Source organism: Haliotis cracherodii, unplaced genomic scaffold (genome assembly GCF_022045235.1).
Source record: "Haliotis cracherodii isolate W230 unplaced genomic scaffold, xgHalCrac1.p SCAF_3, whole genome shotgun sequence".
In the NCBI taxonomy this organism is placed as follows: Eukaryota; Metazoa; Mollusca; class Gastropoda; order Lepetellida; family Haliotidae; genus Haliotis; species Haliotis cracherodii.
In genome coordinates this window covers 3,474,487-3,501,224 of record NW_027266286.1, presented here as the reverse complement: position 1 = coordinate 3,501,224, position 26,738 = coordinate 3,474,487, and the positions used below count along the sequence as shown (strand labels likewise).

At 44.0% G+C, this 26,738-nt stretch overlaps 1 protein-coding gene across 1 annotated transcript in view; it reads right to left on the bottom strand.

Annotated features, from left to right (window-relative positions):
• The window catches only part of LOC139474715 (intermembrane lipid transfer protein VPS13D-like), a 118,615-nt gene that overhangs the window by 35,539 nt on the left and 56,338 nt on the right, over positions 1-26,738 (bottom strand). Inside the window, exons 37-57 of the mRNA XM_071257815.1 lie at positions 25,088-25,312; positions 24,491-24,615; positions 24,291-24,389; positions 22,685-22,924; positions 21,990-22,128; positions 21,257-21,423; positions 19,356-19,437; positions 18,421-18,538; positions 17,660-17,721; positions 17,267-17,363; positions 14,878-15,033; positions 13,770-13,911; positions 12,667-12,804; positions 9,591-9,729; positions 8,961-9,020; positions 6,903-7,107; positions 5,491-5,701; positions 4,163-4,342; positions 3,230-3,396; positions 2,105-2,158; positions 990-1,070 (exon numbers count right to left, since the gene is read on the bottom strand). Coding sequence (XP_071113916.1) covers positions 990-1,070; positions 2,105-2,158; positions 3,230-3,396; positions 4,163-4,342; positions 5,491-5,701; positions 6,903-7,107; positions 8,961-9,020; positions 9,591-9,729; positions 12,667-12,804; positions 13,770-13,911; positions 14,878-15,033; positions 17,267-17,363; positions 17,660-17,721; positions 18,421-18,538; positions 19,356-19,437; positions 21,257-21,423; positions 21,990-22,128; positions 22,685-22,924; positions 24,291-24,389; positions 24,491-24,615; positions 25,088-25,312 — 2,887 coding nt within the window. The remainder of the gene's footprint in view (positions 1-989; positions 1,071-2,104; positions 2,159-3,229; positions 3,397-4,162; positions 4,343-5,490; positions 5,702-6,902; positions 7,108-8,960; positions 9,021-9,590; positions 9,730-12,666; positions 12,805-13,769; positions 13,912-14,877; positions 15,034-17,266; positions 17,364-17,659; positions 17,722-18,420; positions 18,539-19,355; positions 19,438-21,256; positions 21,424-21,989; positions 22,129-22,684; positions 22,925-24,290; positions 24,390-24,490; positions 24,616-25,087; positions 25,313-26,738) is intronic.

The following is a 26,738-nucleotide window of genomic DNA, read 5'->3' as shown; positions in this document are numbered from 1 at the left end:
AAATGATTCTTTGTAGTTTATTCAAAATATGCAGAGTTATTAATTAACAAGGATTTATTATTTAATTATTTAATAGTAATAGGCAACAAATTAATATCCCTAGGCTACACTACTAACTACCAAAAATAATTGTTGTAATTTAGTTTCATTATGAGAGCCTCTACTACAAACACACATTGAACTCACAAGTAAAGAAACCAAACAACAGAATGATCTACATGCACATGTTATTCCGGGATAGTACAATAACTAGGTACTTAATGCTTGGCAACCAAGTTGTATGATGTGAAGTATTAGTTTATTGCAACATGTCTCAAACTAAATAATAAATTGTTTTTCTATGTCCGACATGTAAATAAGTACACCGATAGAAAAAAACAAGAATATAAAGAAAGAACACAAGAAAGAATATAACAAAGAATTAAAAAAGAGTTAAAAAAAGAATGTAAAAAAGAATCTAAAACAGGAGGCACCACAACAAAAATTAAAAAACATGGAAGCATCTGACAACTCTTACCATTTACAAATTCTCACAATTTACACAATAGGTAATATCCTAATTCCCTACCCGTACACTAGTAGCAAGGCCTTCACTTACAGATAAGAGTTTCGACAATTATGAAAACAAATTTTCTTCTTTAGATTTGAACATAAATATTATCTTTATAGTTCTCACTTAAGAGTAATCAAAGGAAAAAATATGGACAAAGAATACTTGATGAAAAAAGTCATTAAATATTACATTAAAATATTATTCTGCTATTAAAAAAATAGCTTTGTTATTCAATAGAAATATATGCAATAGTAAAGCTTGCCATTCCCAAGAGCACAGAGAAGTATCTATTCCCTAGAGTGGGAGGTAATCCTTCGTCCAGATGAATGCTGGCCAAAATGGCTGCAAGCAGAGTTAGTTGTACGACACTTACTGAATGCTGTTAGGAATGGCTAATAAGAAGCGCTGTCGGGCCTGGGTTTGCAGATCTACTAACCAGTCAGGTCTGTTGCTGTGTCGAGGCACGATGTGGAGCTGCCTCATGCCGATCCCTCGCTCCAGGGAGAAGCGCTTACACCTTCACAAGGAAATGTTGTCAAAGTGTCAAACACAGACAGGGATCATTCTGGGAATTTCTGACGCAGGCCAATTTAGCATTGTTAGGTGAAATTTTGAAAAACTGCATTTGAAAAAGTTGGAATTTTTTAGATTTATGGGCCAAAGTCCAAGGGTCCTTCCCAGAAATATCCCTGCACAGACATATTGGAACACTTCCATGCTGCATGGAAGCTTGCATGGAACATTTTCTTATTTCATTGTATTCATTAACAAATACAATATATATCAGGATCAATTCTTTCTATCCCAAATGTGTGAGAGTGCATGTTGTTTAAGGCGGAGTCAGCAATATTCCAGCTTTATCACAACAACATGTATATAACCAAGTCTGCGCCAGTCTGCGTGATGCTTGGGAACTGGGGAGACATGAAGTGTTCCACACCTGTGGGGCATAATGATAACGAGCCTGAGCCACCTAGTCTGTCAACATGCCTGTCCGCCCAATCACCATGTCGCCTCTTCATACAAGCATATGTTATTGAGGGCCTATTCTGACCAGGAATCCCCTAAGGGTATGTTCCAAATTAAAATTGCATTCCTGTTTGTTTTACATCAATATTTATTAAATTATCCTGTAAAATTCCTTGTTTCCAACAAAAACTCTGTCTTTGTATCAAACTCTGGCACAGACGAACCAATGCTCTTACCACCAGGCTTCCCCACTGGCCCTGGAGACCAGGAAGCTTTCATGTGGTCACAATATTTGTTTGTTGTTAACGCTGCACTCAGCAATATTCCAGCTATATGATGGTGGTCTGTAAATAACCAAGTCTGGTCCAGATAACCTAGTGAGCATCAATCTGAGGTAATTGGGATACTATGACATGCATCAACCAAGTCAGCGAGCCTGACCACCCGATCCCATTAGTCGCCTATTACAGCAAGCATGTAGACCTGTTCTGTACCCGGATCTTCATCGGTCGTGGTTACAAAATCAATACCTGATATGGGTATAGTACCGGAAGCCTTATACCTGACAGCATCATTTCTTACCACTGTGGGAGAGCATTCTCTCCATGGACAGATTTGCCAACTCTCATGGTGCACCTGAAATTATTAAAAAACAATTTTGGTTCCAGTATAACAAATACTACACCTAAAACCCTGCACAAGGTCATGGTGAGTGAGTGAGTTAGGTTTAATGCTGCTTGTAACAGTATTCCAGTTATATCACGGCGTGTCAGCTTAATGTGGTAGAAAAGCCTGAAGTGATGCAGGTCTCAGACGTTTACCACTTCTGTGAAACCCATGAGCACGGGCATGGTGCTGACAAACCAAGAAATATAATCGGGGCGAACTGAGATTCAAACAAAGTAGTTACTATTATTAAAGACCTGTCGATGAAGGACAGTAAAACAGTAAGGTAAATATCACAGTTTAGATATAAAACAAACCTAAGCAATATTAAAACAAATAAGTTTTCAGTAAATTAACTCATATGAATTAAAACCAGGCTATTGACCACAAGCAACCAAAGCTAGACCACCTAACTGGGAATCATGGGACATGCAGAGCTTTTGCTTCCTGCATGATTCCCAGCAGGATTTAGGGACATTGTTACTTGTAGCTGTGTAATGAGGACACTCATCAACTGCTACATTGATATACAGTAGGATTAACAGAAACAGTTGAGAATCACAACTTAGATTAACACAGCAAACATATCAGCTGAAAACAGTGGTCACCCGTGTGTCAGTAACTGAAGGCAGAGGCCATATTTGAGAGATTATTATTAGACTATTATATGGTCTCTGTTGAAGGCCATGCCCTCAAATAGGTTTGTTTTGAAAGCCAATTTTGGAGCGTGTGATTTCTGCACTTTTACTTGGACATTTCAATACTTTCTACAAATATTATGAATTTTTTTCTCAGAAATTGACTAAATGCATCTTGGAAAATTGATATTCGCAACAAAATCACAGTCATTTTTATTTTTATCTTTACTTGCCTTTTTAACAAAGAAACTATCAAGGGACATAACTCTGTAAATTGCCAAATGCAAAGTTTCCTTTATCCTGCTAGCAATGTCAGATGTGGAAAGCAAGACAGACAGACAGCACCTATTCCTACAACCACAGTGGCGGAAGGTAGTAACTTGTTTGAAACACATCAACTCACAGATTGGGAGCCTCCTTGTCCGAGAAGCTGAAGAGAAGAGGGGTGACACTGCGAGCCAGCTCATGCTCCTCCAGCTGTCCGGCCGCCTCAGCCCGAGCACTGTCCTGTCGGAATATCAGCGGCAGACCGGACTTGTTCACAAGCCAGTACGGGGCCTGCAGACTCAGCTGGACATCACAACACAAAGTCACCACAGGCAATAGCAGAGTCTCCATGTGGTATTTTAAATTATGACAGTAAGCGAGTGAATTGGGTTTTACACTATATCAGCGTTTCAGTGAACACACTTAAAGAATAACCAACAAACTAGGATTCAATATCATGCACATCAGTTTCAGGCATGACTGAGGCAGGAAACACCTTTTATAACATGTGCACAATTACTTCATATTTAAGAGGAAATTGTGTAGATACATTTTCAAACATTAACTTGTGGTCTGGTTTGTTGTCTAACGCTGCACTCAGCAATATTCCAGCCATGTGATGGCGATCTGTGAATAATCGAGTCTGGACCAGAAAAACCAGTGATTGACGTCAAGAGCATCGACCCACGCAACTTGGATACGATGACATGCTTCAACCGGTGAGCCTGACCATCCGACCTCGTTAGTCGCCTCTTACGACAAGCATAGTCACCTCTTACTGCAAGCATGGGTTGCTGAAGACCTATGCTCTATCTGGATCTTCACGGGCCTCATTATTCGGGTTCCACAACAAGTTTGGGGTAAAGAGGAACTATTCTGATCTGGATTCCTTACTATAGTCCTGGTCCCCGTTCAACAAAGCGATCTTTGCGCTACGACTATTGTAAGTCTATCTTAAAGTATGGGAGTTACGATCACCTTAGCGTTACGATTGCTTTGTGGACAGGGCCCTGATGTACAAGGATTCCAAGCTGACAATAGCAAGCGAGGGCGCTGTATGCTGGCTTACCTGCAGAGATCCTCCTCTGGCAGACTTGATCCTGAGGATTAGCTCCAGCAGCCTCTTCTTGTCGTCGTAGACACGCAGCTTGACTCTGTACTTGGTGGTGCTAGGGGGGATGGTCAGCTCCTTGCACTGGGGGAGGTTCTCCAGGTGCACGCCCAGCAGCAGGTCATGGCGCAGGTCAGCCTGGGGGGTGACATGGCAGACATGCTTTGATATGCAGCAGAAATAACTTGACAAAACTTAAAGTTCATGTCTGTTTTCTAATTGAAACTCAAATTTACACCATATTTTTATTAACTAACAATTTCAGAAACAATTTCTAAAATAATTACAACAATAAGTCCTTATTTGACATTCATTTAGTCCTTATTTAATAATCTTTTAGTCCATATTTGACTATGTTTAAACGCCTTATTTGACAAACATAAAAAACATTATTTGGCTTTATTAAAGTCCTTATTTGACATTTTATGCAACTGTGCCCTGATTTGACACTGTTAGAGGCAGCTCTCTATCAAAGCATGACTATAAAGTGACAAGCCAAGGGTGAGCTCGAGATTTCTCTGACGTATGCCACCGGTGTGCCACTTGCAGCTGTTCAGAACCTGAACAACACCACACCTGAACAAGTGGTGTGTTCGCACGAATGCTTCCAATATTTTGACGGGGTTCGAATCCTTCTGTCCACGTTTCATATGGCAGTGATGCACATTTTGGGCATATTTCCCTGGGTACAGAGATGTAGACATAGAGGGACATATAGGGCAATAGGGCAATAGGGCAGAGAGCCAAAGAGTCATATGTGATAGGGGAAAGAGACACATCTGGAGTATTTTCAGAAGGTAGAAGGCAACTGTAAGACCTGCAATGCCTCATCGGGCAATGCCCCGCTGACTGAATATACTATTAGAGCATCATTAGTTGAGGCACTGCCAACTTGTTGAAACACAGATCACAAGAACATTGTTTCACTTAACACTGGGGCAGTGGGGTAGCCTAGTGGTTAAAGCATTCGCTCATCACGCCGAAGACCTGGGTTTGATTCCCCACATGGGTACAATGTGTGAAGCCCATTTTTGGTGTTCCCTGCCGTGATACTGCTAGAATATTGCTAAAAGATGCGTAAAACCACTCACTCCCTCACTTTAACACTGTCATGCTGATGAGTTGTAGTGTTTGCAATTAAAGGGGGGTCTTGGTGTTCTTGAGACACTCTGCAATAGTATTTGAACCTAGGGGCCATCTAAATCTTCAAGTTTTAACATAAGGGTAAGGACAACGCCCCCACACCTTACAAGCTTAATAATGAACATGAGTTGTAATAATCTCACCCCATGCAGTGCTGCTGACTTGCCCGGCTTGAGGTTCCCCGAGATGTCGGTCTTCTTCAGGTAGTAGTGCATCTCCAGGGGCAGCAGGTTGGTGATGGTGAGGGGGGGCACCAGGGTGATGGTGTGGCCGGGCAGGGAGGGGGTGGAGGTGCTACCATTCTCCAGGGTGATCACTTCGGGGTACAGCTCCCTTCGCACTGACACACAGAATCTGGGAAGGACACAGATTCATATAGAATCTAGGATGGCTATTTGTACTAAAATCACCAATATCAACCTGTGGCTGATAGAATAAGCTGAAGTATGGTGATCACACCATAATGAAATCACAATTAATAGTTCGTTTTCCTTGAGGTCATTTATTTAAATTGTATTCATCGCCACTGCTGTTTTGGTAACATGATCAACACCTTACAACAGGCAGTGTCCCTACTTCAGGTTGGTTTGTTGGTTGGTTGGTTTGTTGTTTAATGCCGCACTCGGCAATATTCCAGCTATATGACGGCGATCTGTAAATAATCCAGTGATTGATATCATGAGCACCGATCCACGCAATTGGGATTGATGACATGCATCAACCAAGTCAGCGAGCCTGACCACCCGATCCTGTTAGTTGCCTCTTACGACAAGCATAGTTGCCTTTTACGGCAAGCATCGGTTGCTGAGGACATATTCTACCCCGGATCTTCACGGGTCCCCCTACTTCAGGTGAAGCATGGGCACTCCATGGAGACCTATTCTGTCAGGGAATCACCATTGGGAGTCAAGAATAAGAGTGGGATACCAGAAACATTTAATGTTCGGGAATACACCTGGGAAACAAGAATGTAATTAGTATCTTATTTCAGTTGACAATGCTCATCCGATAAGCAAGGATATACTTAAATAATCTAGTAACATAAACTGCATTATTGTTTGAGTCACAAATAACAAAAATCAAGTACAGTTTCCACTAATATACAATTTCAAGACTAGTGCTATCACTTGTACATATTATAATAGTTATTTGATAAAAGATAATTTCAAATGCTTTTTGGCTACCAACAATATTGGCTTCTTGATTTTACCACTGGCTACCTGGAAAAAAATGCTTGTAGCCATATGGCTACTTGGATAAAATTTAAACTTTGAGGCCTGAATAGAGACCTATGGTCTCCTGGTAGCGCTAGGGCGGATAAAGACGGATACCTTGTGTGTTACTCAATCTGTGTCGCAGGGTCAACAGGAAGTAATATCTTGTTACTTTCTTCCATTCTGTGTTTGCTGAAGAGGACTAACAGCAACTTAATCATCATGTATGGCAACATGTTTCATTCCTGTTCCCATTACACGTATCCAACATGGATTAATAGCAACACATTTCGGAAACAACCATCAGCTACGGACAAATGATCACAACAAGCTGCACCCACCTGTACATTTCCCCAGCACCATCGTTGCTCTTACACTCTCGGATGCCATCACTGAGCTCCCCGGCCTTGATGACCTGTCGCCAGTGTAGGGGACGGTCACAGTAGTCTACTGGCCACTCCGCCGGCCGAGCCTTCAGCGTCCAGTACACCTGGGGCAGGGGCACCGGGGTGGGGACATTCCGCTGCAGGGTCATACACTTGGATCCTGGAGCAGGAATCATCCACATTAAATCACCACCATGCTTATGGCTCTGTTATGTGTTCATAACCATCAGGGTTAAAGGAGGATTATTTCATGCTTTAATAGACATAAATCTCGTTATACACAAATCACTTATAACATTAGTGAGCTGACCATCATGTTAAAGGGCTGTAAGGCAGACAAAAAGAATATTGTTTCCAATTACATTACATTACATTAGACCGTAGGTGCTATTGGTAATCATAATCCACACACACACACACACACACACACACACACACACACACACACACACACACACACACACACACACACACACACACACACACACACACACAAATAACATCACTTCAAAAACAGGGTACTAAAACATGTAACTTGGCACTAGTCAGAGTCAGTTTGTCTGATGTTAAGGGTATCTATCATTAGAGCAAGAAAATTGTCATGCCTTTCAGACAGGGTGGTCGTGTTAATATGTTAGTACTATAAGGGCTAGTCATCCCCGTAAGCTATAACCTGGAACCTAGAGTTTGGTATGGTACTGTGCAGAAACATTGAGTTACAGAATGTATGGCAAATGTATCTAGATATGTTGAAATGTCAATAACACTTTTAGAGTTTACACAACAACACATATTGCGTGGTAAGGAGCATTTTAAAAGGTATGTCATGTGGGGTGAACTCTCCCTATATATTCAGCCCTACTTTGGACCTAGGTGTGTTTCACTGAACTACATGCTGTCATTGTGTGTGGGGGGTGGGGGTGGGGGTGGGATGAACTCTCACTATATATTCAACCCTACTTTGGACCTAGGTGTGTTTCTCTGAACTACATGCTGTCATTGTGTGTGGGGGAGGGGGTGGGGTGAACTCTCACTATATATTCAGCCCTACTTTGGACCTAGGTGTGTTTCACTGAACTACATGCTGTCATTGTGTGTGGGGGGTGGGGGTGGGATGAACTCTCCCTATATATTCAACCCTACTTTGGACCTAGGTGTGTTTCACTGAACTACATGCTGTCATTGTGTGTGGGGGGTGGGGGTGGGATGAACTCTCACTATATATTCAACCCTACTTTGGACCTAGGTGTGTTTCTCTGAACTACATGCTGTCATTGTGTGTGGGGGAGGGGGTGGGGTGAACTCTCACTATACATTCAGCCCTACTTTGGACCTAGGTGTGTTTCTCTGAACTACATGCTGTCATTGTGTGTAGGGGGTGGGGGTGGGATGAACTCTCACTATATATTCAACCCTACTTTGGACCTAGGTGTGTTTCTCTGAACTACATGCTGTCATTGTGTGTGGGGGGTGGGGGGTGGGGGGTGGGGGGGTGGGGTGAACTCTACCTATATATTCAGCCGTACTTTGGACCTAGGTGTGTTTCTCTGAACTACATGCTGTCATTGTGTGTAGGGGGTGGGGGTGGGGGGTGGGGGGTGGGGGTAGGATGAACTCTCACTATATATTCAACCCTACTTTGGACCTAGGTGTGTTTCTCTGAACTACATGCTGTCATTGTGTGTAGGGGGTGGGGGTGGGGGTGGGGGGTGGGGGTGGGATGAACTCTCACTATATATTCAACCCTACTTTGGACCTAGGTGTGTTTCTCTGAACTACATGCTGTCATTGTGTGTGGGGGGCGGGGGGTGGGGGGGTGGGGGGGTGGGGGGTGAACTCTACCTATATATTCAGCCGTACTTTGGACCTAGGTGTGTTTCTCTGAACTACATGCTGTCATTGTGTGTGGGGGGTGGGGGTGGGATGAACTCTCACTATATATTCAGCCCTACTTTGGACATAGGTGTGTTTCACTGAACTACATGCTGTCATGCAGCCAACAAGAGTGCTAACCTGTAGGTTCAGTGGCGGACAATGCATGTCTATATGCAGAAAGAGCATAGGATGTCACCTCTGAAATTTTGTCAACTCAAAATTTGAATTGTTCAATGGAGTTTATCACAGATACACTCAAAGGCAAAAGTTACTGAATTTTAGGTTAAATGTTTATAACAATAAATTAGAATGAATGACTATGAGCTATACTACAGCCGCAGGTGGACACAGGAATAGGTTCCACATATTACACTCACGTGGGGAATCAAACCCATGTCTTCTGAGTGAACAACTAAACACCTTAACCACTAGGCTACCCACCAACCTGACAAAAAACATGATCAGAGTTACTTTTGCCTTTGAGTGTATATCTAAGGCAATTTGACAAGAAACTTAATATATACATGCACTACTCATTGAGGGGTCTTGCTGAGAAAGTTAAGAATGCAAAAGATGAACATTTGGATTGCAACAATTATTTATTTAAAATTCAAAAATAAAATGGGTTCTTGACACTTAAAATCTTTTCAAAAGACAATAAATCTCACCTTATAAAGCTAAATGTATTAATAAATGATTTCGAACTTAAAGAAGAGTGATAGAACATTGGACCCACTGCCTCGGACGAACATCGTAGATCTTCCTCACCTGTCTCATCTGTGCTGGCCATCCTAACCTGCAGTGGACAGTCCAGCTGATTGACCACAACGAGGGACGACCGCACCACAATCAGCTTCCGTGCACTCCCATCCTGCTTCACTTCGATCACAATGCATGCTGGGTAAAGCTACAGTGAGAGAGACAAAGGATTACATCAGCGCGATGTTGAACTGGGAAGAATGATGTAACATAAAATAATCCACCTGAGGATACGTAAGAGGTGACTGAGGATCAGGTGGTCAGGCTTGCTGACGTGGTTGATGCATGTCTTCAATCCAAATTGCGTGGATCAATGCTCATGATGTCAAGGACTGGATTGTCTGGTCCAAACTCGATTTTTTACAGACCGCCGTCATATATTGCTGAGTGCGGCGTTAAACAACAACAAAAACAAACAAACAAAACCTGAAGATACCTTATACGATATGTGCATTCACAAAGTTTCACAAAAAACAGGCCTGACAATTTTTCGGGTTTGTGTATTGCCTAAAACGAAGAAAAATGCTAAATCTTAGTGTATACTACCACACGAATGAGTCCAACCATAAACATCTTTCCGTTGCAAGAGAGTTAACTGACTTTAAAAGTTCAGTTTCCACCCTTGCCGAACTAGGCTGGAATTCCTGGGCTCAATCTTAGCGTCGCCAGGGGTTATTACCAGTTACGTCCCTTTTATGTCTCTCCTATGGACCAATCAGATTTCACCTCTTGTATCACTTGCCTTTGCTTCACACAAAATGGCTGCCCCCAGTCAAGATGATCTGATTGATAATCAAGATCTATATTGTGATAAAACGGGTCTTATCACGTGAGCTTTGCAAATCCTGCTATCGACCGAAATCTGCATGACAGTTTACGAACCGGATTTCGATTTCGGTGCATGATTTTGATTGGACTATGCATAGACTCATTAGTCCAGCCAAAATGTAACTCCATAATACTAGCCTAGTTTGGCACTGGGGAAAACTGGACTTTATAGTCAGTTAACTCTCTTGCCTCGGGAAGATGAACCACAAACTAGTCTATAGCAACCAACTCATATTACCCAGGTGGAACATGGAGAATATCAATAGAAAACAAGGTACAATTTAGTATCTACAAGTATCATGGCTCGCGTCTTGTGAGATGTGACCCGTGAAGATCCGGGTTAGAATAGGTCTTCAGCAAAACATGCTTCCTGTAAAAGGTGACAATGCTTGTTGAAAGAGGTTACTAACGGGATCGGTTGGTCAGGCTCACTGACCTGGTTGATGCATGTCATTGTATCCCAATTGCGTTGATTGATGTTCATGATGTCAATCAATGAATTGTCTGGTCCAGTCTTGATTGTTTACTAACCGCCGTCATATAGCTGGAATATTGCTGAGTGCGGCGTTAAACAACAGACAAAGAGTGACTGAGTGAGTTGGGTTTAACGCCGCTTTTAACAGTATTCCAGTTATATCGCGGCGTGTCAGCTTAATGTGGAAGGAAAGCCCGAAGTGATGCAGGTCTCAGACGTTTATCACTTCGGTGAAACCCACGAGCATGGGTATGGTGCTAGCAAACCTAGAAACATAATCGGGGCGAACCGGGATTCGAACCCACAATCATAGGTTTCTGGCGTGCCCAAGGGACCCAACTCTGCACAGCGAATCGCGGCGCCTTAGACGACTGGGCCACCCGTGCCCCCAACAGACAAAGAAACAAATAAATATTGTGAGATGTATCACTATGTGAGGTTGGTGTATCATGGCACTCCTACTATACAGGAGAGAGTCCATCAACATCAATGTCAGTAAATGTCTTGATCAGTACTTGTTACATAAAGTAGCTGTCTGATAGGTCATTTGCTGTCTTGTAAAACCCAAACAAGTTCGTTGTCGGCCTGTATCATGATGTCATAATGTTTCACATCACTGGCTTGTCACGTCATAATTGACCCTGTGACCAGATATGCCGGAATGTATCATAGTCAAGTCTCGTAAATCCGACACTCGTTAATCTGACAATCGGCTTTATCTGACACTAATGATTGAAACAGATTAAATCAGAGCTATCTACACCCGTTAATCTGACAGTCTCGCACTCCGACTCCGTCGTCTGCCCACGAGTACACAGCTCGTGTTTTGATGCGAGACGAGTCTTAAGCTTTGCGGAACCAGTTTCAAACTTGCGACTTCCATTCCAGACTATGTTTTTAACGAACATTGATACTACTTAATTTCGTTTTTCGATATACTTGTTAATCCGACATAATCATATGCAACCAACCATGTTGGATTAACGGGACTTGACTGTACTATGTTATCTGTGGGTGTGGACAGATATCCCGGAATGTATCGTACTATGTTATCTGTGGGTGTGGACAGATATCCCGGAATGTATCGTACTATGTTATCTGTGGGTGTGGACAGATATCCCGGAATGTATCGTACTATGTTATCTGTGGGTGTGGACAGATATCCCGGAATGTATCGTCCTATGTTATCTGTGGGTGTGGCCAGACTTCGCGGGTGTATCTTACCGTGTTGACTGTGGGTGTGGCCAGATTTCGCGGGTGAGGCCAGATTTCGTGGGTGTATCTTACCGTGTTGACTGTGGGTGTGGCCAGATTTCACAAGTGTATCTTACCGTGTTGACTGTGGGTGTGGCCAGATTTCGCGAGTGTATCTTACCGTGTTGACTGTGGGTGTGACCAGACTTCGTGGGTGTATCTTACCGTGTTGACTGTGGGTGTGGCCAGATTTCACGAGTGTATCTCACCGCGTTGACTGTGGTTGTGACCAGAACTCGTGGGTGTATCTTACCGTGTTGACTGTGGGTGTGGCCATTTTTCGCTGCTGTGGCCAGATTTCGCGGGTGTGGCCAGATATTGCGGGTGTATCTTACCGTGTTGACTGAGGGTGTGGCCAGATTTCGCGGGTGTGGCCAGATTTCGTGAGTGTATCTTACCGTGTTGACTGTGGGTGTGGCCAGATATTGCTGGTGTATCTTACCGTGTTGACTGGGTGTGGCCAGATTTCGCAAGTGTATCTTACCGTGTTGACTGTGGGTGTGACCAGACCTCGTGGGTGTATCTTACCGTGCTGACAGTGGGTGTCTTCTTGTCGGGCTCGGTATATCGGAAGTACACGCCCACCTTGTCCACAGTGATGGGGGTGAGGCGTTGCCAGCCAGCCACTGTCACCAGCAGCTGGTTGATGTGCATCCCATGGGTTTTCTACAAGACAAACATTTGCTGATAATACTGAACTTATAGAAAGAGCGTCTATACAAAAACATAGCACAGCTATTTTATCAAGGATGGCAGCTACTTGGAGCCACAACTTTCAGCTCTGCAGTCATGTAGATTCATCTCACTCCCATATCTCACCTGGGGAATCTGCAGTTCTAACTACAACCACAACATTGTAGTTGATGCATTTCACCCAGTGTACACACAATCAAATCAAAAGGTGACTGCAATGTCATCATTACGAAAATTATAAATCAGATGCAGTGCTGCCTTGTGTTCAATGTCACATATCTAGCTACCCGGTGTCATCACAAAGACAGCAATCTTATGTGTACCCCAGTGTTCTAAATCAAGAGTGTCCTGGAATCCTTGAGGTCTTCTCAATGGCATTTGAATCTAAGAATGCCTTCTATCTTTAACGTGTAACATCAGTGACAAATGTTATATTTGAGATAACACTTTCTTAGTAAAGTACAGATTCTAGTATTGATCTAGTCAGCGATCTAACCCACTCAGCCAATGAGGCTTCCACAAAAATGAAAGTCCAACAGTGGTAGTCTAGATCCTGTACTTTGTATACCCCTCTGAGCCGTGCCAATTTTACACTTGTCAGAGGGGTACACAAAGTACGGGATCTAGACTACCAATTTTGTGGAAGCCTCAGTGGCTGAGTGGGTTAGATCGCCGACTTTGTGAACCGGCAATAAAGTACTTCAGTTTGAAAGTGTGGGTTCGAATCCCGGATGGGACTCAACCAAAAAAAGTACTTGAATCTGTATTTTACTAAGAAAGTGTTATCCTAAATATAACATTTGTTACATTTGACCACTTTCTGAACTGGCATTGTATATGTTCATGTAACATCAGGGTTATGATAAGGAGACCCCTTGACTTGCATGCTTCAGTTCGATCACTGGACACCATAGGCTAGAGTGTAATGAGTTGCCTACCTTGTGTCGAAGTTTTTCTCTGCGATGGAAGTAAAATGGTTTGGACTCTCCAGTTGTGACCCGTTTCCAATCGGAGGCCTGAATGTAGGCATTGTCATACGACTGGACATTCCCCGTGTCGTTCATGCCTTCCTTCGGTTCACTGAAAACAAACATACAAACTGCAATTACAGCCTTCCCTCCTATACTGCCAGAAGAATTATTTACAATGTGAGTGAGTGAGTGAGTTTGGTTTAACGCAGCTTTTAGCAATATTCCAGCAATATCACGACGGGGGACACCAGAAATAGGCTTCACACATTGTACCAATGTTGGGAATCGAACCCGGGTCTTCGGCGTGACAAGCGAACGCTTAAACCACTAGCCTCCCCGACCGCCCAATTTACAATATGAAGTCCAATACATTCATGGCATACAAAGTTGCCTTTGCTTCATCTTGTTTAATACACTGAGGCACCCACAAACTGTCACTACTTCCAAAAACATAATTCCATGACAGCAGTTTAATAATTCAGAGTAAAACAAGATAACATCAGCTTGGTCACAGGTTTATAGGTGAGGTGAAATGGGGTTTAAAGATGCGTCCAAGATTATTGCACTTATAAAGAGACGTGCAAGCTTGTGTGTGTGTGGCTGCTTGTAATAGTCAGACTAATGCCGAATTTATAGTGCTAGCTACTGAGATACCATGCTGCAGTTTAACATGAATACCCCACTCAGACACAGTATACTGACTTCGCGCCGACCAGTCTTTGTTTCAGCCACTTAATGCCAGAGTGCCATGCAGTGTAACAAGAAGTACCATCCCTAGGTATGGCGCAGCTGGGGATCGAACCCCAGACCTTCCAGTCTCCGGGCAGACCCTCTACCACTAGACCACGGAGGTGGTCTCATAGGCTTATAAAGATATCAGTTCTGCAGACAACCGGAATACATATTGACATCATGAGCATCGATCTACACAATTGGGATATGATGACCTTCATCAACCAGGTCAGCAAGCCTGACCACCCGACCTCGTTATTTGCCTCTTACAACAAGCATGGGTGGCTGAAGATCAATTCAACCCAGATCGTCATTGATTCTTAATTATTCTGAACATCCTTACTTTGATGGAGACGAGATGGCAGTGATGTACCACAGGTCGCAGCCTGTGTCGTTGCGGATGGTGTAGGGGATGAATGGAAGGCGTCGACGGAGTAGTTTGGAGGATGGTAGTGAACTGGGACTGACAGAATCCTTTACTTGGGACTTCATACTGTCTCTGAAAAACAATGACAGTTATTGTGGATTTCTCTACAGCATAAGTCAGGGTTCAAAATTGAGGAGGTCCTGGTCCCTTGAGATGCTCTCCTATGGCATTTGAATCAATGGATCCCCTTAACCTTTAACTGTTAACATTAGGGCTATGATAAGGACCCCTTGACCTATCTCTACAATGTACCTATGTAAAATGTCACTTAGTTGAAGGGGGATATCCTCACAACAGATATCCCATTCTTCAACAGTCATTACTGATGAGGCTGGGAGAGTGAGTGTGTAAATGAGAGTTTGACACAACACTCCAACACAATATTCCAACTAAGCCACTCTGGCCTGTAAATAATCAAGTCAAACCAGTGATTGACAGCATGAACAAGGATCCGCACGTCTGGGCTATGATGACACCTCCTTACACTGTTACACATCATAACTACCCAATCCTCTCCCACAGTGCCCTTACAACAAGCAGGATGAAGGTGAACCTCCTTACACTGTTACACATTATAACTACCCGATCCTCTCCTTCAGTGCCCTTACAACAAGCAGGATGAAGGTGAACCTCCTTACACTGTTACACATTATAACTACCCGATCCTCTCCCACAGTGCCTTACAACAAGCAGGATGAAGGTGAACCTCCTTACACTGTTACACATTATAACTACCCGATCCTCTCCTTCAGTGCCCTTACAACAAGCAGGATGAAGGTGAACCTCCTTACACTGTTACACATTATAACTACCTGATCCTCTCCTTCAGTGCCCTTACAACAAGCAGGATGAAGGTGAACCTCCTTACACTGTTACACATTATAACTACCCGATCCTCTCCTTCAGTGCCCTTACAACAAGCAGGATGAAGGTGAACCTCCTTACACTGTTACACATTATAACTACCCGATCCTCTCCTTCAGTGCCCTTACAACAAGCAGGATGAAGGTGAACCTCCTTACACTGTTACACATTATAACTACCCGATCCTCTCCTTCAGTGCCTTACAACAAGCAGGATGAAGGTGAACCTCCTTACACTGTTACACATTATAACTACCCGATCCTCTCCTTCAGTGCCCTTACAACAAGCAGGATGAAGGTGAACCTCCTTACACTGTTACACATTATAACTACCCGATCCTCTCCTTCAGTGCCCTTACAACAAGCAGGATGAAGGTGAACCTCCTTACACTGTTACACATTATAACTACCCGATCCTCTCCTTCAGTGCCCTTACAACAAGCAGGATGAAGGTGAACCTCCTTACACTGTTACACATTATAACTACCCGATCCTCTCCTTCAGTGCCTTACAACAAGCAGGATGAAGGTGAACCTCCTTACACTGTTACACATTATAACTACCCGATCCTCTCCTTCAGTGCCCTTACAACAAGCAGGATGAAGGTGAACCTCCTTACACTGTTACACATTATAACTACCCGATCCTCTCCCACAGTGCCCTTACAACAAGCAGGGAAAAGGTGAATAGATAACAAGCAAAAAATTGTATCTTGATTAAAGATTTTTTAAGATCATTTTCCCCTTTATTTTAATATGAAGCTTTGACAAAACTTTTATTTTTCTGCTAAAGGATTCTATGGACAGAATTACAATCAGAAAATGAAAAAAAGATAGTCTTAATTCATTCTTATTTGTGAAATTGTTCCATCTTTGATTCATCAAATTATAATTGTTCAAATAAACCTAATGTAGTCTCTAGCCATTCAAAACTTCTCACAGAACAAAGCCTATCCAGAAGAATATACATAGTTAATGAAGAAGATATGAAACATCTTGCACTATAAAACACAACCAGCCCTTATTTTTTCCCAACACAAGTAATACAACAAGAGTTTGCCACTAACGGGGCTATATCCCCCGCCCCTGTTGCAGAATTTATGACATAATTTAATCTAAACAAACCCTAATCTTTTCTAACCAAGGTGGACTTTGTCATGGAAATTTTGGAAAAAAAGAAGAGTTTGGAACCTAAGACCATCTTGTTGCCATGGAAACGTAAAAAACACAAATTTCTAAAATTTCTAAATAGCAAAAGGCACCAGTTTAGCATGTACTTGAAAGACCTGCAAAGTTTCATGAAAAAATATTGCACAGTTTCTGAGTTATGCTCCGGAAACGAAACGTGACGGACGGACGGACAGAGCCCGTTTCTATATTCCCCGCCAACTTTGTTGGGCGGGGGATAAAAATATAACTTCAAATAAAAGACCGTGGCCTGACCTGTTGTCCTTCAGGTAGTCTTCCGTCCAGTTGCCCTTGGTCAGGTGATACTGTTCCAGGAGAGTGCTGGTCAGATTCACATTCAGCACCTCATTGGCTGGAACCAACATATCAATAGCATGAGTGAGTGAGTACAGCTTTATGCCGCAATCAGCAATATTCCCTCAGTATCATGGGCTTCATACACTGTACCAATGTGGGGAATCAAACAACAGCACCTTGTGTGATGAGTGTATGCTTTAACCACTAGACTAGACTACCCAATACCCTCAATAACATTAACAAGCTCATAGACAAGCAGATTCCTCATCATCAGACACAGCTGTATGTGAAAGTGATGTCTTCATATCTACTGACAATATTACAAAGTAGAAAGTGCAGTAATTGACTTACTTGAAATCTGGAAAGACATCTTTTCTTCTGGTTCTTTAAACTGCTTCCACTCTGCTAAACACCTGTGAAACACAAACATGATGATGTACACTGAGAGGTGACATCGGAACACCGAGCATTGAGTGAGTGAGTGAGTGAGTGAGTGAGTGAGTGAGTGAGTGAGTGAGTGAGTGAGTGAGTGAGTGAGTGAGTGAGTGAGTGAGTGAGTGAGTGAGTGAGTGAGTGAGTGAGTGAGTGCACAATAGTACAAGTATACATAATTTCTCCTGTAAATATTCAACGATTTAGTCAAACCACTGATTGACAGCATCACCAACAAGGCTGGTCAGAGTTCTTAAGACAAGCTGGAGCCCATGGTCTCTGCCGTATTGGGTGAGTGAGTAAGAGTGATATGCAGCATTAGTAAGAGTATAAATATGCTGACCTGTAAACAATCAATTATTTAGTTAAACCACTGATTGACAGCATCACCAACAAGGCTGGTCAGAGTTCTTAAGACAAGCTGGAGCCCATGGTCTCTGCCGTATTGGGTGAGTGAGTAAGAGTGATATGCAGCATTAGTAAGAGTATAAATATGCTGACCTGTAAACAATCAATTATTTAGTTTAACCACTGATTGACAGCATGTCCAACAAGACTGGTGGGTTTTACTAAGACAAGCTGGAGTTGCTGTGGCTCCTATTTTCCCCCGGAAAAGTGATCTGACTAAGTGATCTGACAGAGAACTGACAAGTGCAACACTAGAAACAGGGGCAGCTCACCTCCATGTCTCCAGGAAGGGCTCCCAGCCAGACAGGCTGCGGTTGTAGTACTCTCCGGTCATCTGGAATATCGCTTTACCTTCAATGTTGGGCTCCATGGTCTGGTTGAAATGGATACCTGCAGTAGGAGAGTGAGTGAGTGAGTATGGTTTTATGCAGCTTTTAGCAATATTCCAGCAATATCACGGCGGGGGACACCAGAATGGAGCTTCACACACTGTACACATGTCGGGAATTGAACCCAGGTCTTCGGCGTGACGAGCGAACGCTTGCAGTGTCTCCAGTGGTTTAGCCAATGAACACAGTTCAGGTGTCTCAAGACTAACCCAGTTGTACAAAGACTTAAAAATAAATTAAAACTTATCCTAATAAGTCGTATCATCATATCATAAGTCATGTGATGTCATGATAATCCAGTGATGTGAAATACATGCACATAAGTTAGGGCTGGGATGGGTAACTCAGGTACTCGAGTCGGATGGGTACTGAGAAGGACTACCCAGATCCTTGGCTAGTCACGTGATGTATTGTTTAATGAGAAAAAATCACTACTCTAACTCCATGGTTACCTATAAGTCGCTAATGTTTGCATATCTTTATGACTTTAGGCACATTCCTTGAGTTGTTGTGAGTAAAGGTACAGTTTCAGCCCACTTCAGTGTATGCATGACCAGATCGTTTCATATGTGTATGTAAATACTTTTTGCCAGTGGTCCGGTAAAACATTCCCAAATGGACATTTTGTACCCAACTCATGAGACCTACAGCAGTTATCCGTGTCGAATCGGGTAATAGGGTGCTATAGGTCAAACAGTCAAGTTGGATGTGTAGAACCTCGGACAAGTGTAACTATTTCACAGGCCCCGGGAGTACAAGACAACAGGGTTTGATTGTAGGTTTGTGTTGTAATAATGACCTGTGTTTAGTCAACCTACCGCTGAAGGAGATCTCAGCCAGGGGGACGTCAGCATCTCCACAGTCATCTATCAGACACAGACACACAGACACTGCCTTCAGCTGAAAGTCATCAGAGTGGTGGAGTTAATCTTATGATAGTGTGAACACAGTGAATATCATTTACTTTGACAGATCTCCCAGGGTTAACATCTATGAGAGAATTGGTGTTAACGCTGCTCCAAACTGTGCTTAGATATGGCTTAACAGTGTAGATCGGGGTCACAATGGCTCCTAAGCTAGATTGGGGCAGTTACGGTTTCACAGTGTGGATCGGGGTCACAATGGCTCCTAAGCAAGATTGGGGCAGTTATGGCTTCACAGTGTGGATCGGGGTCACAATGGCTCCTAAGCTAGATTGGGGCAGTTACGGTTTCACAGTGTGGATCGGGGTCACAATGGCTCCTAAGCAAGATCGGGGTCACAATGGCTCCTAAGCAAGATCGGGGTCACAATGGCTCCTAAACTAGATTGGGGCAGCTATGGCCTCACAGTGTGGATCGGGGTCACAATGGCTCCTAAGCTAGATTGGGGCAGTTACGGTTTCACAGTGTGGATCGGGGTCACAATGGCTCCTAAGCAAGATCGGGGTCACAATGGCTCCTAAGCAAGATCGGGGTCACAATGGCTCCTAAGCAAGATCGGGGTCACAATGGCTCCTAAGCAAGATCTGGGTCACAATGGCTCCTAAGCTAGATTGGGTCAGATATGGCTTCACAGTGTGGATCGGGGTCACAATGGCTCGTAAGCTAGATTCGGGCAGCTATGGCTGCACAGTGTGGATCGGGGTCACAATAGCTCCTAAGCTAGATTGGGGTCACAATGGCTCCTAAGCAAGATTTGGGCAGTTACAGTTTCACAGTGTAGATCGAGGTCACAATGGCTCCTAAGCTAGATTTGGGTCACAATGGCTCCTAAGCTAGATTGGGGAAGCTATGTCTTCACAGTGTGGATCGGGGTCACAATGGCTTCTAAGCTAGATTGGGGCAGTTATGGCTTCACAGTGTGGATCGGGGTCACAATGGCTCCTAAGCTAGATTGGGGCAGTCATGGCCTCACAGTGTGGATTGGGGTCACAATGGCTCCTAAGCTAGATTGGGGCAGCTATGTCTTCACAGTGTGGATCGGGGTCACAATGCCTTCCAAATGTGGACTGAGGTTACAATGGCATATGAATGTGGACTTTGGTTACAATAGCTTCTAAGTGCTAAGTTAAAGCTGCTCGGAACGTGCTCAGTTATATCAAGGTATGTCAGCTTAATGTGGGAGGAAAGAAAGAAGTGTTGCAGGTCTTAGGTGAGTGAAACCCACGATCATGGGTGAGGTGCTGAGAAACCAGGATTCGTATTCTGTGCAAATCTGGGATTTGAACAATGATAATACATTCTGGCATCTAATTCTGCAGCCCCCATGACATGACAATTGTTCAAGTGCGTGAGTGAGTATGGTTTAACACCGCTTTTAGAAATATTCCAGCAATATCACGGCGGGGGACACCAGAAATGGGCTCCACACATTGTACCCAAGTCGGGAATCGAACCCGGGTCTTCGGCGTGACGGGCGAACGCCAATTGTTAAAAAAAATATTGTTCACTATACATGGTACTGCATGGACTTTACTTGTGAGCTGAATTGTTTGATCGGCATTACTTAAAAGTTGACAGATGACAAAGTAGACACAATTTATGGATAACAACGTTAAATACTGTGAAGGCAACATTTTTATATAGATCTTCATACTGTTATCGGATAAGTATCAGATAATATTGGATCTATACTGAAATGTCACCTTTACAGTAAATAAAGAAGTTGTCATCCATAAATTCTGTCGACTTAGTCACTAAAGAGCTGCAGTTGTGCAGGCGTCTGCCTCATGATGTACCTCGGCTGATGTGATGGCGAAGTTCTGCTTGTGGTTCTGTGGGACATGTGTGGCATTCTTTGCCAGCCACAGAGCAGCAGCCTCCTGGCTGCCATCACACTCTGACAGAGCCTTCTCACAGTCCTTGTGGCTGAAGCCCAGCTCACTCAGCTTCTTCAGCATCTCCTCTGGAAAACAACACCTCATACTTCAGCCATATTTTACACTGCTACTTTTCCCAGATTTATATCTTTGGGGTTTAACAGACTTGTTTGGTCACCATGGCTTCTTAGTGGATTGGGGCCACAATGGCTTCCTAAATTTGACAACAGATTTTGAACATTTTCAGATCACAGAGAATACTTCCATAGTAGTGAGTGAGTATGGTTTTACGCCGCTTTTAGCAATATTCCAGAAAATATCACGGCGGGGGACACCAGAAATGGGCTTCACACATTGTACCTATGTCGGCCGGGAATCGAACCCGGGTCTTCGGCATGACTAGCGACATTTCCATAGTAAATGAGTTCATGATTAATACTGCTTTGTGTTTCAGTTCTATCACAGCGTAATGAGGAAATACAGCTGAAATGAGGCAAGTTGTAGACACTTGGCACAATGGTGATGAACCCCATACGCATGGATATAGTGCTGACAGATCAAGGATACTAAATGGGGCAAAAGGAGAACAAGCAGATCCTGGCAAAGGTAAGGGATGTAACTCTATGCAAATCTATACGGGCTAGACACCTACCATGCTGCAGCGTTGTGCCGGTATACTGGTTGTGCCTCTGCTTGGCCTGGAGGGCCTGCTGCGGCAGGGAGTTGAGGATGGAGAGAAACAGCATCATGTCATGGTATGACACACGGATTGTCATTGTGTTGAAGTTTACCTGTCAAATAAGTTCAGCTTTGTCATGTCACAATTCAAAATAGTCCGTCAGTTATAACAATGGATCATACAAAAGTACCAATGTCAGAACTTTGAAGTATGGAAAAGGATTATTTGAAATTTTCAAAACATAAAATGTTCTCATCTATAGATGTTGTATTTAGTGTCCTGTGTAAAACAAAGACATTGTATCTGTGTGACTAGGGTAATAATTGATTGATAGTTTGACAAACAAAGTGTTTTGAATGACATGAGCAGCATTAGAAATTGGCACTAGTCCTGTAGTCGTTGCCAAACTGCCCAATAGTTAAGGTATCATAAGGACTAGTAGAAATTTGCCATTATTAAGGCCATATATGTTATCAGCATAAGGACTAGTGAACTGAAACTATTAGTTTCTACCCCTGATGAGTAAAATCTGAAAGGACTGCCACTTGTCCCAAACACAGTTTCTTTCAAAGCTGTATTTCAGTCCTGAAACCTGTCAATCAGACTGATATTGATAGCAAAAGATGTGTCCAGATTGAGCAGGTTCCAGTGTTTCAAGGTGTCCATACCTCCAGTAAGAGTTGTCTCTGATCTGCCTCCTTGACATCAAGAAGCCCACCCAAGGGGTTGGGTCGGAGATCGGGGAGAGGGTTGGCGTTCATCTCGATGCTGATGGTCATGGGGTCCACAATGGACAGTGACGTGTCCTCCTCGGACATGAGACAGCAGGAGAAGACCTCAATGCTCTGCAGACTACACCGCAACACCTTGTCTCGGGCCTGAGGCTTGTACATCAGGACAGCCGTAGTCTGGGGGATAGCAAAATAGTAAGTAATTTCAGCTCTGCAGATCCATTAATATGCATTTGTGGTCAGAAATGTGACAATGAAGTGTGTGATTATTTTGGTAGAACATCATTTTTTACTTTATTTTGCAAATGATCAGTTATTTGTGTTACAACAGTGATGCATATAAATAGTGGAGGGGGTCTGATGTCATCTTCCCGAGGCAAGGGAGTATAAAGTCCAGTTTCCACCCTTGCCGAACTAGCCTGCAATTATTACATTTTGGCTAAACTAACGAGTCTATGCATAGTCCAATTAAAATCGCATAACAAACTAGACATCCAATTTGTTATCAACAGAAATTTCAAAGTGCAGATTTCGGTCGACTGCATGATTTGCAAAGCATGTGTTCTGCGAACTGGGTGTAGACAGATATTTTGCAAATTTATTTATGCTTTTAATCAAGCTGCTCACGCAATTTGATGCACTTCGCAGGGTCAGACCTGTTTTATTATCGAGGAGACCTGTTTGATTATCGAGCAGATTATTTTGACTGGGCGACGCCTGTGTGATATGAGAGATGGAATCTGATTGGTCAATAGGAGGAACATAGAAGGGACATAACTTGTAATGGCCACTGGTGGCGCTAAGATTGAGCCTGGAAATTCCAGCCTAGTTTGGCAAGGGTGGAAACTGGACTTCTATAGTCAGTTAAGTCCCTTGCCTCCGGAAGATGTCTGAGGGTGTCTTGCCCCCTTTTTATGATGATGATGGCTATGATTACTACCCAGCAGTCTAGAACAGGGTCCCTCACATCATGGGAGTACGTCTACCAGTATTTGTTTGAGACCCAAACCTTTCCCAATTTGAATGTTAAATATCTACTTATCATTCCAACTTTTAAGCACAGCTGCAGGCTCTTGTCACTAAGAGATTGCCATTACATCGGGTGGACCATATTTACATCCCGTTACATGAACTGCATACACTCTACAGGACTACAGCATAGTGTCCCATTTGTGTAGATCGATGATCATGATGTCAAACACAGGATTGTCTGGTCCAAAATCAATTATTTACAGACCACTGTATAGCTGGAATATTGGTGAGTGCGACATTAAACGACAAACAAACAAACAAACAAACAAACAAACAAACAGATTAACAAGTTACTGCAGGCCAGCATTGTTCTCTTGCAGCTTTAGATTCCGATCATGTCTCTCACCTGTCCTCTATCACTTCGTCCATCTACCAACCTTATCAGTAGTGATAACATAACACCACCTGAGTTTGAACCTAAGCCTCAGGGAGACCTCAACGTGAGGCAAATGCTTATTGCTAGCAGGCAAACATCAAAGGTTTACTGCTACACTCTGAAACCTGCTTGTACCTTGAGAATGACGGCATTGGTGTCGATGGTGGTTGCATCCTCAACAACGACAAACTGGGTGTCTGTGATGTTCAGCTTCAGCTCAAAGGGTACATTCACCTGTGGGGAGAAACGATACTTGTAGTGCTGACCCAGCATAGAGGTATGCAGAGCAAATACAGTAGACACAGTGTTGTACAGTGCTGATGAATGCGACTCACCTCCTCTACAAAGGGCCCCCTTCTTGTCATGATGCCCCGTGACACAGTGAGGGGGGAGGATGTACGGCCCATCCCCCTCTTTTTCATCCCTCCCAGGCTCTCCGTCTTCACCTCGGTCTGTGGCTCTGAAACAACATTCCTTGGTTATTACATCATAACATATGTCTTACAACTTAGGTTTTAGTGATCGACAGAAAGCTTTATGTCACAGTCTGATCATTGATCATCCGTCTATGCCAAAGGCTTTAGAATCTACGAGCCTTAATACGTATTGGGCATTATTTTTAGTACGTTTTATTTGGATTTGTTAATGCTGATGTTACTGAAATGCTACTTACTCAGTGGGGTGGGGTGGGGTGGGGTGGGGTGGGGTGGGGTGGGTTGGGGTGGGGTGGGGTGAGGTGGGGTAAGGTTAGGTTAGGTTAGGTGAGGGTGAGGTGGGATGAGGTGAGGTGGAATCAGGTGAGGTAGGGTGGGGCGAGGTTGGGTGTGGTGGAGTGAAGTGGGGTGAGGGGTGTGGGGTGTGGTGTGGTGGGGCGAGGTGGGATGTGATGGGGTGGGGTGTTTAGTGTCACTGAATTTCACAAAAGTATTCACCTTCTTTGAACGGGTTCTCAGCATCTGTGAGCAGGAACTCCTGTACACTGAGCAGCCAGTCGAAGATACACATGAGCTTCATGTTGTTAAGGAGTACAGTGAACTGGGTGCCCACGGGACTGGAGCGGTAGTGGAGCTCCATCTGGAGCCCGTCCTTCCTCCAGCGGTCCGCGGACGGTTGTAACACAGACACAAACACGTTCGGGCGCGCGTTCATCGGCTGTGCTGCAAACATACAAGGTCACGTGTCAACACTCAAGTGATTGGATGATTGATTGTATGATTGATTGTATGATTGATTGTATGATTGTACATTGAGGGGCACTGTTCACACATTGGGGGGCACTGTTTGCACATTGAGGGGCACTGTTCATACATTGGGAGGCACTGTTCACACATTGGGGGGGCACTGTTCACACATTGAGGGGCACTGTTCATACATTGGGGGGCACTGTTCACACATTGTGGGGCACTGTTTGCACATTCAGGGGCACTGTTTGCACATTCAGGGGCACTGTTTGCACATTGAGGGGTACTGTTTGCACATTCAGGGGCACTGTTCACACATCGAGGGGCACTGTTCACACATTGGGGGGCACTGTTCACACATTGAGGGGCACTCTTCGCACATTGAAGGGCACTGTTTGCACTGTTCGCACATTGAGGGACACTGTTCACATATCGAGGGGCACTGTTTGCAGGTTGGGGGGCACTGTTCATACATTGAGGGGCACTGTTTGCACATTGGGGGGCACTGTTCGTACATTGGGGGGCACTGTTCACACATTGGGGGGCACTATTCACACATTGAGGGGCACTGTTCACACATTGAAGGGCACTGTTCACACATTGGGAGGCACGGTTCACACATTGGTGGGCACTGTTCACAACATTGAGGGGCACTGTTCACACATTGGGGGGCACTGTTCACACATTGAGGGGCACTGTTCATACATTGAGGGGCACTGCTCATACATTGAGGGGCACTGTTCGTACATAGGGGGGGACGGTTTGCACATTGGGGGGCACGGTTCACACATTGGGGGGCACTGTTCATACATTGAGGGGCACTGTTCACACATTGTGGGGCACTGTTCACACATTGAAGCGCACTCTTCGCACATCGAGGGGCACTGTTCACACATTGGGGGGCACTGTTCGTACATTGAGGGGCACTCTTCACACATTGGGGGGCACTGTTCACACATTGGGGGGCACTGTTCACACATTGAGGGGCACTGTTCATACATTGAGGGGCACTGTTCACACATTGTGGGGCACTGTTTGCACATTGAGGGGTACTATTCATACATTGAGGGGCACTGTTCACACATTGGGGGGCACTGTTCACACATTGGGGGGCACTGTTCACAACATTGAGGGGCACTGTTCACACATTGGGGGGCACTGTTCACACATTGAGGGGCACTTTTCATACATTGAGGGGCACTGTTCATACATTGAGGGGCACTGTTCGTACATTGGGGGGCACTGTTTGCACATTGGGGGGCACGGTTCACACATTGGGGGGCACTGTTCATACATTCAGGGGCACTGTTCACAACATTGGGGGGCACTGTTCACACATTGGGGGGCACTGTTCACACATTGAGGGGCACTGTTCATACATTGAGGGGCACTGTTCATACAT